Below are 20,660 nucleotides of genomic sequence, written 5' to 3'. Positions count from 1 at the left end.
CAGCTTACCCTTCCCCCTCCCCATATCCTCAAGTCCATTCTCTAGTAGGTCTGAATCTTTATTCCCATCTTGCCCCTAAGTTCTTCATGACCATTTTTTTTTTTTAGATTCCATATATATGTGTTAACATATGGTATTTGTTTTTCTCTTTCTGACTTATTTCACTCTATATGACAGTCTCCAGGTCCACCCACCTCACGAAGATATACAGATTGCCAACAGACACATGAAAGAATGCTCAACATCATTAATCATTAGAGAAATGCAGATCAAAACTACAATGAGATAGCATCTCACACGGGTCAGAATGGCCATCATCAAAAAATCTACAAACAATAAATGCTGGAGAGGGTGGTGGAGAAAAGGGAACCCTCTTGCACTGTTGGTGGGAATGTAAATTGATACAGCCACTATAGAGGACAGTATGGAGGTTCCTTAAAAAACTAAAAATAGAACTACCATACGACCCAGCAATCCCACTACTGGGCATATACCCTGAGAAAACCATAATTCAAAAAGAGTCATGTACCAGTGTTCACTGCAGCTCTATTTACGATAGCCACGAGATGGAAGCAACCTAAGTGTCCATCTACAGATGAGTGGATAAAGAAGATGCGGCACATATACACAATGGAATATTACTCAGCCATAAAAAGGAACAAAACATTGTTTTTCTAATGACCCAGTTTATCTTCCAAGGCAGGGGTCCCCAGTGGGCTGCACGGCAGGAGGTGAGTGGCAGGCAAGTGAGAGAAGCTTCGTCTGCAGCTCCCCATCGCCTGCATTACCACCTGAACCAACCCCAACCCCTCCCCCCACCCCCCCGCCCCGTGAAAAAATTGTCTTCCACCCGGTCCCTGGTGCCAAAAAGGTTGGGGACCGCTGCCAGCAGTTCTAAGGAACTAAATATTGAGTTGCTAAAAGCTACATCATCATTTATAAAAATCATCATCCTCCATTCTACCCTGCCATACTGTCCTCTATAAGACACCCTTCCATGAAACCCATAGGCCACCTATCTTCCCAGCCCTCTCCTGGGCCATGGTATGAGAGGCTTGCTTCTTTTTTTTTTTTTTTTTTTTTTAATTTATTTATTTTATTTATTTTATTTTTGGCTGCGTTGGGTCTCCATTGCTGCACACAGGCTTTCTCTAGTTGCGGCGAGCGGGCTTCTCATTGTGGTGGCTTCTCTTGTTGCGGAGCACGGGCTCTAGGTGCACAGGCTTCAGTAGTTGCGCTGCGTGGGCTCAGTAGTTGTGGTGCACGGGCTTAGTTGCTCCGCGGCATGTGGGATCGTCCCGGACCAGGGCTCGAACCCGTGTCCCCTGCATTGGCAGGCGGATTCTCAACCACTGTGCCACCGGGAAGCCCCTTTTTTTTAATTTTAATTGAAATATAGTTAATTTACAACGTTGTGTTAGTTTCAGGGGTACAGCAAAGTGATGCAGTTGTACATATACATATATCCACTCTTTTTTAGATTCTATTCCCATATAGATCATTACAGAGTATTGAGTACTGTTCCCTGTGCCATACAGTAGGTCCTTATTAGTTATCTATTTTATTGGGATTGAGATGCTTGCTTCTTTGATTCCCCTCTTCAGCAGGCCCTCAGAGTCCTTTTAAGAGTGACGGTTCTTACTATCACATATTCTTTGATCCCGTCGAATCTAATCTACCAAAAGCAAATCTATCAAAAGAAGGAAACAGTTAGAAAGAGAGTCATCCATTGCAACACTATGTGAAATAACAAAACAATGATAACAACGTAAGTGAACAAGCAATAGGAAATGTTTAAGTCCCTTATGGCACTTCAACTTAAGGGAATATGATGCCTTCATTACATTTCACATAAAATACGTATTGAGGGCCTCCTATCTGCCAAAGACCATGCTGATTGCTTTCCACAACATAATTTAATTCTCACTACGTTACACGGTTAAAAGCGTTCATTAAAATGTGATTCAGGTTCTATAAAGCTGAGAGATATTCATACTCTATAACCCAGCAATCCTACACCTGAATGACTGTGTCCCTGTCCACCAAAAAGACTCATGCAAGAATTTCTCAGAGTAGCTTCATTAATAAAAGCCAAAAACTGGAAACAATCCAAATGTCCACCAACAGGAGAATGGGTCATTAAATGGTAGCATGTTTGCACATTGGAATACTATTCAATAAGAGAACTAATAGGGGCTTCCCTGGTGGCGCAGTGGTTGCGCGTCCGCCTGCCGATGCAGGGGAACCGGGTTCGCGCCCCGGTCCGGGAGGATCCCACGTGCCGCGGAGCGGCTGGGCCCGTGAGCCGTGGCCGCTGGGCCTGCGCGTCCGGAGCCTGTGCTCCGCAGCGGGAGAGGCCACAGCAGAGGAAGGCCGGCGTACCACCAAAAAAATAAATAAATAAATAAAAATAAGAGAACTAATAAACTACAACTGTACCCAACAACAATGATGAATCTCATAAACATGACATAAGCAAAAGAAACCAAACACAAAAGACATGCCCTATATATTATCATCCATCTAAAGTTCAAAACCAGGAAAAATACAACTAGAAATTGAGATAGGGATTACTTTTGGCTGGGGGGTGGGGTGAGGTAGTGCCTAGAAGGAGACAAGAAGGGGCCTATGAAGTTTTGGTAATGTGATGTGTGCCACTTTGTGAAACTTTATCGAGCCGTAAAGTTATGATCTGTGCACATCTCTGTATATACATTCTACTTCAAGATAAGTTCACAGAAAGAAATATACTCAATTTACAGATAAGAGAGGCTAAGAGGCATAAGTAATAGGTCAAGGCCACACAGCTGGTAAGTGGTGGTCCAGGAATCAAATCCCTACCTGCCTAATTCCGTTCTCTCTCTCTCTTTTTTTTTTTTTTTTTTAATATTTATTTGGCTGCGCTGGGTCTTAGCTGAGGCATGCGGGACCTAGTTCCCTGACCAGGGATCAAACCCATGCCCCCTGCATTGAGGGCAAGGAGTCTTAATCGTTGGACCACCAGGGAAGTCCCCTAATTCTGCTCTCTTGACACCTATACAATTCTGCATTCCAGTACTTACAGTGCTGCACAGAATAGAGGGTCAAATGCTACCTTCCCAGGGACTCCTCCTCTATCTGGCTAATCAGGAGCATACATACGTAGAAATGGAGTGGAACAGACATTCAACAATGGGCAAAGGATGGAATTAACCTGGCCCAGATATTGGGATCCCATGTATGAAAGGTTATGTGTTTGGGAAGTGGGGGGCAGGAGGGGCACATATAAAACCAACTTTGACTGTCCTTCCCCAGACCCCAGCCCTTCCCCTCTCACCTACTCATCCATGCAAACATTTACTGAGCACCTTTCTTAGCCTATACCCTGAAAGAGGTACAGAAGTAACTAAAATGTTGTCCTTTCCCTAAATAAATTTATAATCCAATTTTTCTTCTCTTTTTTCCTTTCCTTTGTCAGTCCTGGAGCAAGTGGGAAAGAACACTCATGGAAAAAAGTGGATAGAAGGACAACACTGACATTGTACCTCTTGAGAATATTCATTATTATCACGTCTTTGAAATTTTGGAGGTCTGAGTAGAGTTCAGAAAGACTCAGTAATGTCCCTTCAAATGACATAAACTTTCTCATTCATCTCTGGTGGGAAAACTCAACAATCAATAAATAGCACATCTGATCCCAAGCAAGGGTCTTCTCATAAAGCAAAACTCTGAAACCAGACCCACCGTGACCCAGAGAAGTAAAGACAGGTGTTATGGGTTGCATTGTGTCCCTCAAAAAGATATGCTCAAATTCCCAGTCCCTATAAATGTGACCTCGTTTCAGAATAGCATTCTTGCAGATGTAAATACTGAAATGCTGGTGAAGATGCAGTGAACTGGATCTTTCATACACTGCTGGTAGAAAAGTAAGATGCCTCAGGCAATACTCTAGAAAATAGTTTGTCAGTTTCTTAAAAAACTAAACAAAATACACCAGCAATTGCATTCCAGGGCATTTATCCCCCCAAAATGAAAAAGTACATCCACACAAAAACCTGTACCTATTTTTCATAACAGGTTTGTACGTATAACTAAAAACTGGAAACAACCAACATGGCCCTCAATAGGTGACGCAAAAGGTGACTCAGTAGATCCCTCAACATGCTTCTCAATAGGCTGAACAAATTGTGATACATCCATGTCACGGATGCCATGTAGCAATAAAAAGAAACAAAGTACTGATACATGCAACAACTTGGATGATTCTGAAGTGTACTATACTGAGTGAAAAACAGCCAGTCTCAACAGATCACATAGTACATGATTCTTTTTTTTTTTCTTTTTTTAATTGGGGTATAGTTGTTTTACAATGTTGTGTTAGTTTCTACTGTACAGCGAAATGGAGTTCCCTGTGCTATACAGCAGGTTCTTATTAGTTACCTATTTTATACATATTAGTGTATATATGTCAATCCCAATCTCCCAGTTCATCACACACACCCCACCCCGCTTTCCCCCCTTGGTGTCCATACATTTGTTCTCTACGTCTGTGTCTCTATTTCTGCCTTGCAAACCAGTTCATCTGTAACATTTTTCTAGATTCCACATATATGTGTTAATATACGATATTTGTTTTTCTCTTTCTGACTTATTTGACTCTGTATGACAGTCTCTAGGTCCATCCATGTCTCTACAAATGACCCAATTTCATTCCTTTTTATGGCTGAGTAATATAGTACATGATTCTTTTTCCATAACGTTCTTTTTTTCTTTTTTTTTCCTGGCTGCGCCAAAGATCACTGGACTGCCAGGGAAGTGCCCTACATAACATTCTTGAAATGACAAAATTGTAGAGATGGAGAATAGATTACTGGTTGCCAGGGGTGAGGGATGGTGGGGGGAAAAGAGACTGAATGTGACTATAAAGGGAGATCTTGGTGGTAAGGGAATAATCCTGTTTCTGGATTGCAGTGGTGGTTCCATACATCTAGACACGTGATAAAATGACATAAAATGATACACACACATTGTACCAATGTCACATTGCTGGGTTTGATATTGTGCTGTAATCATGTTAAGAAGTAACCATCAGGGGAAACTGAGTGAAAGGCACACCAGACCTCTCTGTTCTACCTTTGCAACTTCCTGTTAATCTATAATTTTTTCAAAATAAAAAGTTTTAAGGACTTCCCTGGTGGTCCAGTTGTTAAGGCTCTGCACTTCCACAGCAGGGGGTGCAGGTTCGATCCCTGTTCAGGGAACTGAGATCCCGCAGGCTGCGCAGCCAATAAATAAATAAATAAAAGGTTTTTTTTAAAAAGTTTTAAAAAATGAGGTCATTGGGATGAATTGGGAGATTGGGATTGGCATATATACACTACTACGTATAAAACAGATAACTAATGAGAACCTGCTGCATAGCACAGGGAACTCTACTCGATGCTCTGCGGTGACCTAAGTGGGAAGGAAATCCAAAAAAGAGGGGATGTATATATACATAGAGCTGATTCACTTCGCTGTACAGCAGAAACTAACACCACATCGTAAAGCAACTATGCCCCAATTTTAAAAAATAATAAAATAAAATGCAAAAAAAAAAGAAAAAGGAGGTCATTTTGGATTAAGGTGGGCCCTGAATCGAATGCCTGGTGTCCTTATATGGAGAGGAAGATTAGAGACACACAGGGAAAAAGCCATGTGGTGATGAAGGCAGAGATTGGAGTAATGCAGTTGCAAGCTAATTTATGTCAAGAATCATTGGGGAGCCACCAAAGCTAGGAAAGAGACACGGGGTGGCTTCTGCTTCAGAGCTTCAAGGAAGAACCACTTTAATTTCAGGCTTCTGGCCTCCAGAACTGAAAGAGAATAAATTTCTGCTGTTTTAAGCCACCCAGTTGGTGGTACTTTGTTACAGCAGCCCAAGCAAACTAACATAATGGGGATAACAGAGATGAGAGTTCAGTTCTCAACAAACTTCCATCTGTACTGACAAGTCAGCCTCAGTAAACCATTAATGCTCCTACAGTCTAATAGGACAGTCAAGTGATGCACAAGAAGGTTACACCCGCCCCATGAAGCAACAGCATCAGATAGGAGAATGATTTAGGGAACTGGGAAATGACCAGTAGTCTGCACCTTCTATGGGAAGATGAAGAGGCCTGGCGGGTACCTGAGATCCCTGGGGTCCGGGGTCTCAAGAATGAACAAAGAGACTTGTTAGGCTGCGGACACAATGGAAGAGTTAGACCTTGGAATTGTCAGTTCTTGAATGAGGCACAGTGTAAAAAGACAAACAGATAAACATCTATCTCCACTTCCCCTTTCCCCTTCCTCTTTCATTTCTTATTCTCCATCAATCAGCTTTTGCTGCTTCTTCCTCCTCCTCTAACTCCCTTTCCCTCCCCAATTTCTTTCTCTCCATCTGCCATTTCCTGATCTTTTTTTATTACTATTTCTTGCCTCATCTTCTCTTCTTCCTTCCCTTTCTCCAAAATAATATATTCAAGTGTCAACTTGCTTTAGGGCCTGTGGGAATGTGTTAGCACCAAATCTAAGATACATGGTTAATTCTGGAAAAGTCTTCTTCTTAGAAAAAAGTTAATAGAAAGCTATGGCCCATTTTTGAAGCCACTCTGATATACCTACAGACATTAGAGCTGGAAAAGGACTCCAAGGTCCCCAATCTAGCTCTTTGTCTTAAGATCACGCCAAGAGGGCCCAAAGGGGAACTGACGTGCCCAAGAGTACTTGGGATGGTGTGGGTGGCCGACAGGAGCGGTGGGTGGAAGTGGTGGGTTAGTAGCTGGACTACCCCAACCTCATGACACTAAATGTTTATTATTATTCTAAACCCACTCCCAACTACCAGGAAGTTTTAATTCTTCTTACTGTGTCTTAGTGTATATACAATCCACATGCTGCTTCCAAGATGTCCAGTTATTTTTATTTCCAAATAGTTGATGCCCAGCTCTGTGCCATGGATGTGGACCTCTTTTTACTCAGGAATGATGGCCGTTTCATGCGTGGTAAGCTTCAAAGTGTGCTGAGATGCTATCTCTGCCCAGGAGAAAGGTACCAACCCTGCTGCCCGTGGGGGCATGTCAGTGCAGGGCCCTCCAAGTTTTCCTTGACAGACCTCCTTTTCTCATTCTTTCATTCTGTAAGTATTGATTGAATGCTTAAAATATGCCCAGCACTGTTTTAGATAATAGAGACACAGCACAGGTAAAATTCTCTGCCCTCGTGAAACTTACAGTCTAGTTGGAGAGATAAATAATAAAAAAGATTAACACATAAAAATGTATTATCTTAATGATATGTATTAAAGAGAAAGAGCAGAGAAAGAGGGCAGGAATTGTTAACGTAGATTTATAAACTGAGACAAGTCATCAGAAATGTTGTGACTGAGAAGTGCATCCAGGGTTTTTTGCCTAAGGAATTAGAAGGATAGAGTTGCTCTAATGAAATAAGAAAGCTTACAGAATGTGCAGGTCTGGGAGAAAAGACAGGAGCTCAATTTTGACCCATCTGGAATTAATTTTGCATATAGTATGAGGTATAGGAGTCAACATACATTTTTTTTCATATACTATCCAGTTGTTCCAGCACCATTTATTTTTAAAAGACTTTCCTTTCCTTTGTTGGATTACTTTGGCATATTTGTCGAAAAAAATTGACCCCGTAAAGTAGGGTCTATTTCTATGCTTTCTTTCCCATTCCATGGCCTATTTGTCTCTCCTGATACCAATAGACATTGCCTTGATTATTGATGATTTAAGAGCTCTATTTTGGACATGTTAAATCTGAGATGCCTATTAGACAACCAAGCAAACATGGCAGGTAGACAGCTGGATATAAGAACCTGGAATTCAGAAGAGAGAGGTCAGTACTAGAGACATAAATGTAGTGTCATCACCATGCAGATGGTGTTAAAAGCCATCAGATTGCAACAGACTGTGAGAGGGTACCTAGCTAGTGAGCATGTATAGAGAAATCCAAGCACTGAACTGGGAGGCACTCCAACATTAAGTGATTACTGAGATGAGGAGGAACCAGAAAAGAAGACTGAAAAGGATTGGCCAGAGAAGAAGGAAAATCAGGAGAGTAGCGTTGTCCTGGAATCCAAGAGAAGAGATGTTCCAAAGAGGGAAAATTGATCAGTTGTCAATTGGAATGAAAATGGACCTTTGGATTGAGTGACATAGGAGGTCACTGGTGAATAGATAAGAGCAGTTTCTATAGAATGGCAGGCAAAAGTCTGATCTGAATGGATTCAAAAGAAAATCGGAGGAAAGAAATTGGAGACAGTGGGCATGAACAATTCTTTCAAGGAAAGAGTTGGAAAAGGGAAGGAGAGGAGTGAGGCAGTATCTGGAAAGAGCAGAGAAATGACAGCATTTTTGAATGTGTCGGGGAGCAAAACTTGCCACCCCCAAATGTCTCTTTGGCATGTGGATTATTTTGAGCTGAAAACAATTAAGGCTCAAAAGACTCAGGAAGAAATGTTGACCTTCCCCCTAACTGCCTAAAAAAATTTAGATTGAGAGCCTGTTCCCAGAGTAGAGCTATCACCAGACACGTCTACAAAGAATATGAGCTGCATGTGGTGGGGAAACTCTCAGAGATCAGAGTACACTCCATGTCCCATTATCTCTGCCTGGCCCAGCAAACATTTCTTTACCCAACATTTACCTTTCCATCTCCATGTGAATTGCCTTCCTCCCCTTTCAAGTCCCAAGCCACTACCCCCAACATCCTCTTTCGTCTTTAGCTGAAGATGGTGATTAAGGTGACGGCTTCAGCCATTTTGGCGAGTTGCTCAGTTTTTCTGGGTCTCTCCCACTTATGCAGGTTATTAAACTGTGTTTTTCTCCTGTTAATCTGTCTCAGGTCAATTTAAATCTCAGATCAGCCAGAAGAACCTAGAAGGGTAGAGGAAAATTTCTTTCTTCCTGACAAATGTTTATGAGAATCATCTAGTAGAGAAAGAAGATCTGGTGCTGTAGGAGAGAGAAGGGAAAACTACAGGAGCATGTCCTTGAGAAGGTGAGGTGGGAAAGGGGGAGCACAGGTGGAGGTGTTGCCCTTAGTGAGGAACACAGACAGCTCACCCAGTAACAGAAGAGAAGGGGGTGTCCATGGCACTGATGTCCTTGCCTCATGGATGAGGAAACTGAGACTAAGAATGTTATGTCAAGTGCTTAGTATTACAGAGCTCATGTGAGGTAGAACCATGACTTAAACTACGGTTACCAAGCCCAAACCACCATGTCTTTCTCATAGTTTTGCACGTGGCAGATTCTCTGTAGGTTTTCAATGTTATTGGTTTGTAATCGTACCAGTTATAGGCCTCAATCAACTCCTCTAATACTAACAAAAGTGTAGGACTGGATGGTGAATAAGGATCTTCTCTCTCTATGAGTCCTTTTCAAGAAAGTATACAAGTTTTTATTTCATCAGGGGCTCACCGAGCAAATGAAGAGCTGCCTCCAATCTATGACACTGTAACAAAATATGGATGGTCAAGGTAGGGAACAAAGAATACCCAGAGAAGACCTTCTGTACTACTGTTGGTGGCTCAACACATGCTGAGTTGTAATAGGTTTGTACTCTATGATAGAGTAATGGATAGTAACGTCTCAACACTGACAGAGATCATGTCACTGAATCCTCCAACAACCCATGGGTAGTTTGTATTATAAGGAAACTAAGACTTAGAGTAAACACTGTGTCCAAGTCACATAATCAGTAAATACCAAAATCAGTTTTCAAACTCAGGCAGCCTGATCAAGAGCCCAAACTCTAAAACACAATCCCTTAATAACCACTATTCACAGTTGCCATTTTCAGGGGCAAAGAATCATTGAATCCTAAAGTGAGAGGAGCTTAGAAATCAAATCTCTCGTTAACAGATGAGGAGACTACAAAGCATGGCATAGCCTGGTCACTTAGAGACAGAATTGAGATTCGAAGCCAGTGTTCTTTCTACCTGTTTTGTTTTTACTAAATGTAACAATGATCTCATTACAGACTTCTCAGGGGGAGGCATTCATGACCCTCAGTAAAAATGGAGAGTCAGCCAAGCCTAAGACAACTAAGTATGTTGGTCTAGTTTGGAAAAAGAACCCATTAACCAAACGTCCCTCTTAGCACTCCAATGTTTTTCACCATCACAGCGCTGAGGCCCCAAAACCATGCCCAGACCACCCCAACCCCAGACTGGTTCTTACTGAGTTTCATGGTGACTGGCCTGAGAAGACCAAAAGAGTAATGACATCTTACAAAGGAGAGCCCCAAGGACCAAGATAGCAACTGTCATAGCAACGGTCACACCGCTTTGGTCAAGAAGATCTTTTGGGGAACTGAAAACAGAACCTTGAGCACATCTGCTGGTTTCACTCGCATCCTCCTTCAACAGGCTGGGTGGTGCACTCCACGCCCTTACAGTAGTTTCCACGGCCCCCTGCACCTGGGGCCCCCATAGCACCTGGCTAAGTCTGTGTCCAGCACTGGAATGGAAGTAACATGGACCCTAACCTTGTTTAATACCATTCTACCAAACCCCACTGCCCCATCTCCAGTCCTAGAATTCTCCTACTTGAAAACCTCAGCCCAGAATGGTCACCATCCCCTAAGTGGTCTGATACAGTAATAGAAATCTATATACACAGCCTGTGAGAAAGAAGTTGTGGGCAAGCAGGTTCCTCATGAGGCCCACAGAGGTCCTGGAAGTGTTTGAGAGCAGCAAGAAAAAATGCATGCTGAATAGTTTGGGCCTCTCAGGGATAGGAGGCTGGGAAGGATAGGGATGAGTCACAGCAACATTTCAGAACATATTTCATAAATTTCCTAGTGCCCAGGACAGAAGCATTCTCTTCTATTGTACTATCTCCCCCTTCCATCCATGCGCATAGCCATCCACACATCCATTCAGCCATCTGTTGGCCCTTACCCTAGGCACAGGGTTAGTTGCTGGCCCTTCTACCCCAAGCAACCCTAACTACTATAGGAATTACCCGTTTGTGTGATTGCATGTATGGATGCCCACCTTCATTCATTCCACAAACCTTATGATTAGTATCTTCATTACCGGGCTCTGTGTAGTGCTATGTTCTACAGAAACATAGTGAACAAGATAGAGCTCTCAACCTCAAGGAGCTCCCAGCCTAGTGCAGAAACAAGTTAGCAGAAATCCCACACAGAGAAGTGGGGTGGAGGGTGGGATGTTTAAAGAACCCTGTGGAACCACACAGGATGGGCCCATAATACACGTTGGAGGTCAGGGAAGATACATACCTTCATCCTCCGGTTCAAACATTAGTCAACCTGGGATTTACCTGACACCAAGGGTATCCTCACAAATCACTCCAGGGCTCCAGCCCTGTGACTGGGAAGCCATAGGCTAAGGAGCTCTGACATGGGGACTCATCCCTTCAAAACGTAGTTACCTCCTCTTGGTCTTAGGTTCTTTGTCTATACTAAAGCAATAGAAGTAAAACCTCTGTCTCAGTATTACTATGAACATTAAATGAAATACTGTATATAATCCACTTAGGACAGGGCATGTCACAGAGTATATGGTCAATCCATGATCTTTTCTGATTCTTAATTATTAATAGGTTCTTGGATTCCATGGCTGCGTTCAGTGGATATTCTCCCTGCAGTGATTCCACAAAGAAATCTTCTTAGTTTGGTTTGAAATCTTTATTTCTTCCAATTTGCAATAAAACCTCACAGTCCTTCTGTTCCTCTTTACCTATTTGACATGTAAAGCAAGAAAAATCTCTCAATCTGAAAAATAGAGAAACTGAGGCATGGAGTGAAGGAACTATTTGTTGCTACAATATCTCACCCACAGGCCTAAGGATCAAGTTCAGTTCAGGGTACTTCCTCCCCCAGTGCATTGTTTCTGACACCGTAATGGAACATAAAAATGTTGCAGGATTAAGGTGGAAGGTGCATTTCCCAAAAGAACAATATTTCATGCTGAAAAAAAAAAAAAAGAAAGAAAGAAATGTGCTCTCCAGATATCACCACGTGGTTTCAAGTGTTCCAACCTTTCAGCTCTCTTCCTCACCAGAAGGAGAGTGAACTAAGAGTGTGTTTATATCCTTGTGGAAAGGATACTCTAGAGTCTAAGGCATCACAAATTCTTCTTGGACGAAGACCAGGCTTCCCACCCACTTGGCTCATGGGCAGACAGGTGATGGCTCATTTACTGAAGTCCTCTAATAACCGAAACTGGGTTTTTTGCCCTTCCCTGTTGAAAAGAGACACATAACAAGGAAAAAACTAACATCACAGATAGAGAGGAATAAGAAAATAGAGGGCTTCCCTGGTGGCGCAGTGGTTGAGGGTCCGCCTGCCCATGCAGGGGACACGGGTTCGTGCCCCGGTCCTGGAAGATCCCACATGCTGCAGAGCGGCTAGGCACGTGAGCCACAACTACTGAGCCCGCGCGTCCGGAGCCTGTGCTCCGCAACGGGAGAGGCCACAACAGTGAGAGGTCTGCGTGCCGCAAAAAAAAAAAAAAAAAAAAGAAAGAAAATTAATAGATAAATAACTTGGGGAATCAGAATATATTCAACCCATTCTCTTACAACTTCTGACCCGACACCTATTCCTGGATTCTTTCATTCTATAGACATTTATGGGCACTAGGGTCTGCGTCCTGGGGTCTGGGAGGTAGGCGAGGGAAGATGCACCGTGAAGAGGAGTACACAGCTGTCCCTGACCTCGTGGGGCTGCAGCATGACCTGCAAACACTCACCTTGAGCCCTTTAAGATCCTCAGTCACCAAACAGAAGCTTAAATCTGTTCCCCGGACCTGAATAAAATGAGGATCTCCTCCTGCTCCCATTCACTTCTCTATACTCTCCACAGACTCAAAGATCCACAAATGGGTTTCCCACATACATTTTCCTTTTTTGCCCACAATCCAGACATGAGGAAATCCTGGATTGAGGATCACCGATCCAAACAGACAACCTGCCCCAGACTTCTACATTCCGGAGAGTTGTTCAAATTCTCTTCTTTTAGATATGGGAACATATGTATGTGTATAACTGATTCACTTTGTTGTAAAGCAGAAACTAACACACCATTGTAAAGCAATTATATACTTCAATAAAGATGTTTAAAAAAAAATTCTCTTCTTTTGTTTTAACAAATAGAAACTATTTCGTGTGTGTGTGTGTGCAGTGTTTTATTTAGCAAACTAATGTTTATGATTTTATTCCAAAGCGTGTTGAATTAAAGCACATTTTGTAAAGGATTCGAGGGAAAAGGAAAATAAAGAGAGCTGGAAGAAAGACAATGGGAACAATGAGAGAGACAAACAGGCAGAGAAACAGAGAGAAACTGGGTAGGCTCTGAAGAGAGTTCTCACCAGGTCTTTCCCCTGAGGGCCCAGCCCAGGCTGCCGGTTTCTGAGAGAGGCTGTGCATTGAGGTGATGATCAGCTGGTCTGCCACGCATTGTACCAGGGTTCCAACGCTAGATGATAATCTAGCAATTAAATAACCTAGCAATGATGATCTAGCAGAGAGTCGCCTGTGACTTTATTGACTAGAGCAGCCACCCTGAGATGGAAAGATTTCCTCGGATTGCAGCAACTGCGAAGAGAGCCCCAAACCGAAGGGCTGGATGGGTCTGAGCCTTCCTGCCCTGATGTGAGCTTGTCTTCTCCTCCCTTCCCCCTCCCGACTCTTTTAGGATTATAAATGCTTGAAGACACAGTGTCTCCTAAATTGACTGTAGAAATCCAAAGTTCTTGAAACAGAAGCTAAACAGACAGATGTGAAAAATGATACAATGCAACCCTCCTCGCCCCCAACCAACACACACGCAGACCCACAGACACATGCTTCTGTCCAGAGCATTTCTCACCCCAGCCACTGGCTCCCTCCACTCTCAGCCTCAACATGGTTTTCTAATATGCATTTTGCTCAGAAATATAGTAACCCCTAATTTTTATGTAAGAAAAAGGAGTGCACTTCTTCCAGTTACTGTATTCTGTAGCCAGAGTTAATAAGTAAAATCAACAAGTTGTGTTTTCTCTAGGCCTATCTGATATGACAGTGGCAAATAAACTTCTCACCCGTGTTGTCAGATTTACGACACACTCCAAAATAATGAGGCACGAATGGTTTGTTCAATGGGACAGTATAAAACTTGTTAACCTCATAAGTCATTAGTTGTTTATCTGCAAGTATGTCTTAAAATCAATGAAAACTTGGTTCTATTTTCAGCTGACCTCCAGATATCCCCCAGATAGCCCATCTTCCCTAAAAGATCATCTGCGAATAATGAGAAACTCTGCTGATCTTACCCAGAGTCTACTCTCTTGATTCCCCACATCACTGTGCTTGATACATATGATCCATCACTTATGTATTTGATTTGTGTAAGACCCAAGGATCTCTGCCTTTATTTCCCATCAAAATATAAGTTCCTAAAAAGGAGGGCCTTCTGTCCATTATAAAGAAACTGGCACTGTTTTGCTCAAAAACTGTGCACCAAAACAATATTTGAGGATCACAGTAGTAGCTGGAGAGCCAACTGAAAGTCATTCTTTATTTCCGTGCTTTGGTTTGTGATACATCTACCATTTATTAAGGACTTGAACTAGAATTTTTGCACCTTCATTTTTATGCAGTTGTATACTTGCTGCAGTGCTTAGCACAAGGCACAGTGCCTTGGTTGCAAAAGCATTTGTTGAATAAATAAATAAGTGAATGAATAATGAATTGTTTACGGTTGATATATGTTGGGAGAACTATCATAGGGGTTGTTTTTCTGTGTGCGTGGTTGCGTTTGTTTGTTATTTGGATAGACCGACTCACAGAGTGTGACATTATCACCCCAGTTTACAGATGAAGAAACAGAACCGGAAAGACTGAGAGACTTGCCCAAGTGGAAAAGCCATCTCTCAGATACCTGCCCTCTGATTTCAAGCCTGTTCCTCCTTTTGCTCAACACAACCACCTGCCTGGAACAACATAATTGGATCTGACCATCCAGGTCCTCCTAAAGAGTCCCGCTGGACTTGGAATCCACTTTCCAAAAGTGAACTTCAGGGACTGGTCTTCCTATTGCTTTGCTATCCTTATATAGCATATCTGCTCTATGCTGCCTTCAGTTCCAATGAATGTAAGTTCCGATTTCATGTAAGGATAGGAGATTGCACATTCTGGAGCCAGCCACCTAGAAATGAAGTGTCATTTCTCACAATCCCAGATAATCTAATCCAAATCCACCAACACCACACCCTACCCAGCACCATGCCATTCTCTCCACCTCTGTGCACACACGATGGGCCCTTTCTCTTTGAGTGGAAAGGAAGTACACTTTTGGGCAGAATGGTTTGACCAGAGGTAAGAAGTCATTGAGGTGACCGGAAAGAACTGCTTATTTGCACCAAATAACTTAGAATCACTGCTCTTTCACAACTGGAAACGATTGTTTGTGTTTCTCACCAGATGGATTTATCAAACAACCTCATTTAGTTTTAAGAATAAATCTTTTTTAAAAATTTTGTGTGTATAAAGTTACTTCCAACATTTACTCTGGGAAGAAATATTGGAGCTATAAAAATTCAAAGATTTATTTAAATTTTGATAACTTTTTCCTCTTGAGTGAAGAATGTTTTATAGACAGGAGACTCTAAGAGAAAGGATAGACTCACCGAGAAGAATGTCATTTTTACAGTGGCCCTAAAAGTTCAGGTCACTGTGAGGAGATATAAGGACATGGAAGTCACAAGTTCTACCCTCAAGAAGTCTGCGTAAAAAATAAAACATAGGGCTTCCCTGGTGGCGCAGTGGTTGAGAGTCCGCCTGCCGATGCAGGGGACACGGGTTCGTGCCCCGGTCCGGGAAGATCCCACATGCCGCGGAGCGGCTGGGCCCGTGAGCCATGGCCGCTGAGCCTGCGCGTCCGGAGCCTGTGCTCCGCAACGGGAGAGGCCACAGCAGTGAGAGGCCCGCGTACCGCAAAAAATAAAAATAAAAAAATAAAATAAAATAAAACATAATCCTTGCCCCCCCCGCAAATGAGTATAGACATGGGAAAATTAGAATAGTGCCAATAGTGCTCTTCTCCCCAGGAAGAGCCAGCTAAAAGTATCAGAGTGATAGGGATTTGGTTTGAATGAATCAAGAAGTTTGGATAAAAGAGCTGGAGGTGAATTCACAGACCACTAGGACTGAAGAGAAGCGGCCAGAAAAGTCAGTCTACCCTCTTTAGTGTAATAAATATGGAGACTAAGCCCTCGAGAGATTGACTGACTTATTCAGCACTTTGTCTTTGACTAAGTAGATAACTAGTTAACTTCCAATGACTTAGCAGTTGAAGTTGAGCCAAGACTAGGAGCCAGTCTTTGAGGCTCTCTGCCCATTTCTCCTTCCTCTAGCAGACTCAGGCAAGGAGGCCTTGAGAAGTTGGCACATCGAGTGAGTGGAAAAGGGCCCCAAGCTTCCCTGTGGTGGCGGGAAAGATTAGAGGGCAACCTGGACCAGGCTGCTGTGTTAACTTCTGATTCGGGGGGAATGACTGACCCTCAGAGTCACTGGCCCAAAACACCCACATGTTTTCTGGACTGGTTAGATTGGACTAGTTTGCACTGGATGGGCTTGCATAGCATCGAATCAATTTGACTTAAATCGAATTGAAAGCTGGAAGCCTACTGAGGGTCCCAGTTGTGTTGCATCTCCTCAGATTCTTCCCCTTAACAAGAGCCCTAAAAAAAAAGGGTCAAGGTGAGGGTTAGGGTTGGTCAAGCTCTAGCAGAACCAGCCCTAAGGATTCATGACTTGACCTATAGGGCAAGTCACTGCATGAAATCAATGTGTTCCTGAAAGGTCAATATATTTTTAAGGGATATTTATGAGGAATTCTTTTGGAAATAAAGGGTCCATCTGCCAAAACAAAACATAAACTATCCATTTGCCAAGTTGACTGTTGGTATATTGTTTTTTTCTTGAAGAGATATGAGCCTCTATTGGGGCCGACTGATTCATGGAGGAACCAGACATTTTCTAGAGAGGTAGCAGGACAAATCCATGAAGCTCAAAATCAGAGCTCTCAGGGCCTCTCCCTTCTTTTGGATTCAATATCAGGTTGTAGGGAATTTAGGAAGAATTGTAAATGTAATGGAAGAAATGTAAATGGAAGAGGACTCCGCAACCTACTGGATTTATACTTTTTTCTCTTTAAAAAAAAAATCAAGTCATTCAAGACAGAGATCACATTGAATATCAGAGAGGAAGTCCTACCCCAGAGAAGGATGGAGCCTTCACCCATGCACTGGTACAATATTCAATCCAAGCCATTATTCAGTATGAAGTTATTCAAAATACTTGGTCTATGTCAATTATTAAAAGTGAAAGACTACTAAAGAGAATGTTTTTGAAATTTATCCATAACCCTAATACATCTATTATTTTCATTCCTCACATGATATTATTTTCTAATATTTATTTATGTATTTCATTCATAGTGACAGGGGTAATTCACATCATTACCACAATTTTGTGTTCAACTTCTTTCACTTGCTGTTTTTCCCAGCACTTCTATTTTTGACTTAGATATTATATTGATCATTTTGAAAGATACACATCATTCTCTCTTACTGATAGTGCATAATTTTACTTAGCCTTTTCCCCATTGTTGGAACCCACAACCTGTGGCCTTGACTCTTTCTTAGAATGGTCAGCTATGCTGGCACACCACTCTCCTTGAAAAGTTGACTCAGAGACCATCACTGTGAGAATTTGCCTGCTCTGCTTGGGGCATCTTATCCCCAGAGCAACAACTGGTCATGTCCTGATTTAAGCTGTTCTCTAATTGTTTCATATGTTTATTTTGTCTCATTAAAATATTGCTAGCTTCTTGAGATCATGGGGCCAAATCAGTAGCTAGGCCAATCAATAGGTAGCACACATGAGCAGAAAAAATGTAACTTATTATTTGACCCTAAGTAAACAAACATTTTCTGTGTGCCTAACATGTGTCAGACACTTGCTAAGCAGAGCCACATCCTTTTTCCCATTTACTTCCCACAACAACCCCATGAAGGAGGCATTACTATTCCTAAATTACAAAAAATGGAGAATAGGACTCAAAGATTAGTTTGGCCATCAGGAAAAAAAACCAGAGGAGTTTTATAAATTTTAATTTCTTAAAGTCTAATCTCTTGGGACTTCCCTGGTGGCGCAGTGGTTAAGAATCCGCCTGCCAATGCAGGGGACACAGATTCGAGCCCTGGTCTGGAAAGATCCCACGTGCCGTGGAGCAACTAAGCCCGCGCACCACAACTACCGAGCCCGTGAGCCACAACTACTGAGCCCACGAGCCACAACTACTGAAGCCGGCATGCCTAGAGACTGTGCACTGCAACAAGAGAAGCCACCGCAGTGAGAAGCCCGCACACCGCAACGAAGAGTAGCCCCCGCTCACCGCAACTAGAGAAAACCCATGTGCAGCAACGAAGACCCAAAGCAGCCAAAATAAATAAATAAATAAATTTATATTTAAAAAAAAAAAAGTCTAATCTCTTAAGATTTAGAACTTTTGAAAGGAATCTTTAATTCTTATGCCAGAAAGGAAAAACAGCTGTCATGGAAATAACCCTCCCTGATGTTAAATTAAATCACCTGTTGTTTTCTGTGATCCTATACGTATACGTGGGGATTTACTCAAGGTTTTAAATGGTGCTTGACACTTGTTTAGAGAGGGCTGCTGATGCAGAACAAATGGGAAGTCAAGATAGTGGGATGACATACTCTAACCAACAAGACTCATTTGTAGGCCCAGCTACTCCTGCTAGAATAATACTGCTGGGAGAATGAAACAAAATAGAGATGGTGAATTCCAAGATCTGAGCTCTCATCAGAAGCACAGACACAGAATATCAAAGCTAGGAAGGATCCTCGAGGTTACCTCTATTTTACAAGTGAAGCAATTAGAAACGTCAGCTGACAAACGAAAGGTCGCACGGAAGTCGGGAAAATGGCACGATGGAAAACAGATCTTCATCATTTCATTAATCTGAACAGCAGGTGAAGAGGCAAGGGGGTTTCCACGTGGCCACGTCACACGGAACCAAGGCTTCTATTTTAAGAGCCCAGCCCTGCACCTGCACTATCCAGCTGGGCTTGGCAAGAGAGGAAGTGAAAACAGGCTTTTTTCACTAGGGGGCCGGCATGAGGGTCCAGCTCACAGGTTGCTTAAGCCACAACGGAGGAACCAAATGTGGTGACGTGTACCCCACGGTGAAACCTTTTCTCCGGTGAAACCTTTTCTCCTAAGACTCCCAGTTTCAGTTACTACAGAGCTTTTCCCCATAACACCAAGGGGAAAGTAAGGAAAAGTCAGAGAAAGAGACTGTTTAATAGCCTGGCTGATACAGGGGCTCCCCCAACCATTGTGTGCTGATTAAGCAGGAGGAATGGGAAACAAGAGAAGGTCCAGCCCAGCCATAGTTAGAGGAAGAGAAGTTAAGATCCCGCACATGTTCCGAAAAAGGAGATCATTCAATCTTGGGATAAATTGCCAAGAAAAGCAGAAAAATATTTTAATCATAGTTTTTTCAGCATGGTAATACAAGTGCACTGAAAAGATTATGGACTTCAGAACAGGTGGACATGACTTTGAATCCAGCTCTACCATAACTTGGGTGACTGGCCTTGAACAGGTCAGTGACACTCTTAAAACATCAGTTTCCTCGTCCGTAATTTTAAGATAATAACAGAGCACCTCTTTGAAGGTTACTGTAAGAGCAGTGACAACATGAAAGCACCTAGTGCAGAGCCTAGGCAAAAGTAACTACTCTTGCTCTTTTTACCAACCTACACGCAAGCATTGCTTTACAACTTTCAAGCTCCCACGAGATGCTTCGCTGCTGTTTCTTCATTTCGGAACATAAGCAATTCATCCCAGCCTCAGGGCTCCACTAATGATACAGCAGCCACTCTCTAGCACCCCCCTCCTCTTCTCAAGAAACTGTCATTCAAATTCAAAGGATTCTGTGAATTTTAGTTTAAATCATGTCATTAGACCTCCTTGTTCTATCAAAACTTGATGATATAAAATCTGTTGTGTGTAGTTATCAAAATCCACAAACCCTATTTCTTTCACAAAAGGTGAAAGAAGAAGCATCCAATGGAGGACTAACAAAATCGCCAAAATTTTTTAAGCACCTCAGAAAATTCCCTGTTAGCTGCCTTACTTAAGGAATCGGTTATTCTAGTTAAAGTAAATAGATTTTAAAAGATCATGGCTGAGGTGAAATAAAACCAGTAGATCCGGTTTCCTCTCTCTAGTAATTTTATTTCGTCGATAACTCAGAAGTCACTTCAGAATCTCCCCCAAAATTACTGTAGTACTATAAAGGGGCAAAATGGCCAATTAAGAAACTCAGAAAATAGCGAATAAATTTGATTTTATGTATTCCTACTTCTAGGGCTTCCCTGGTGGTGCAGTGGCTGAGAGTCCGCCTGCCGATGCAGGGGACGCGGGTTCGTGCCCCGGTCCGGGAGGATCCCACATGCCCGCGGAGCGGCTGGGCCCGTGAGCCACGGCCGCCGAGCCTGCGCGTCCGGAGCCTGCGCTCCGCAACGGGAGAGGCCACAGCAGTGAGAGGCCTGCGTACCACAAAAAAAAAAAAAAAAAAAAAAAAAAAA

At 42.6% G+C, this 20,660-nt stretch overlaps 1 protein-coding gene across 5 annotated transcripts in view; it reads right to left on the bottom strand.

The window, feature by feature from the left end:
• RPIA (ribose 5-phosphate isomerase A) overlaps positions 1–20,660 on the bottom strand; it is a 115,924-nt gene that overhangs the window by 43,046 nt on the left and 52,218 nt on the right. For 2 of the 5 annotated variants that reach the window (XM_007102534.4, XM_007102536.4), the window contains one exon: positions 855–1,690. The exons of the other annotated variants lie outside the window; for them this stretch is intronic. In XM_007102534.4, coding sequence (XP_007102596.1) covers positions 1,671–1,690 — 20 coding nt within the window. In that variant the 3' untranslated portion in view covers positions 855–1,670. Of the gene's footprint in view, positions 1–854; positions 1,691–20,660 lie in introns of those variants that run through there. 5 annotated transcript variants of the gene reach the window in all.

This window comes from Physeter macrocephalus, chromosome 12 (genome assembly GCF_002837175.3).
Source record: "Physeter macrocephalus isolate SW-GA chromosome 12, ASM283717v5, whole genome shotgun sequence".
Lineage (NCBI taxonomy): Eukaryota > Metazoa > Chordata > Mammalia > Artiodactyla > Physeteridae > Physeter > Physeter macrocephalus.
This window is presented reverse-complemented; position numbering and strand designations above follow the sequence as displayed.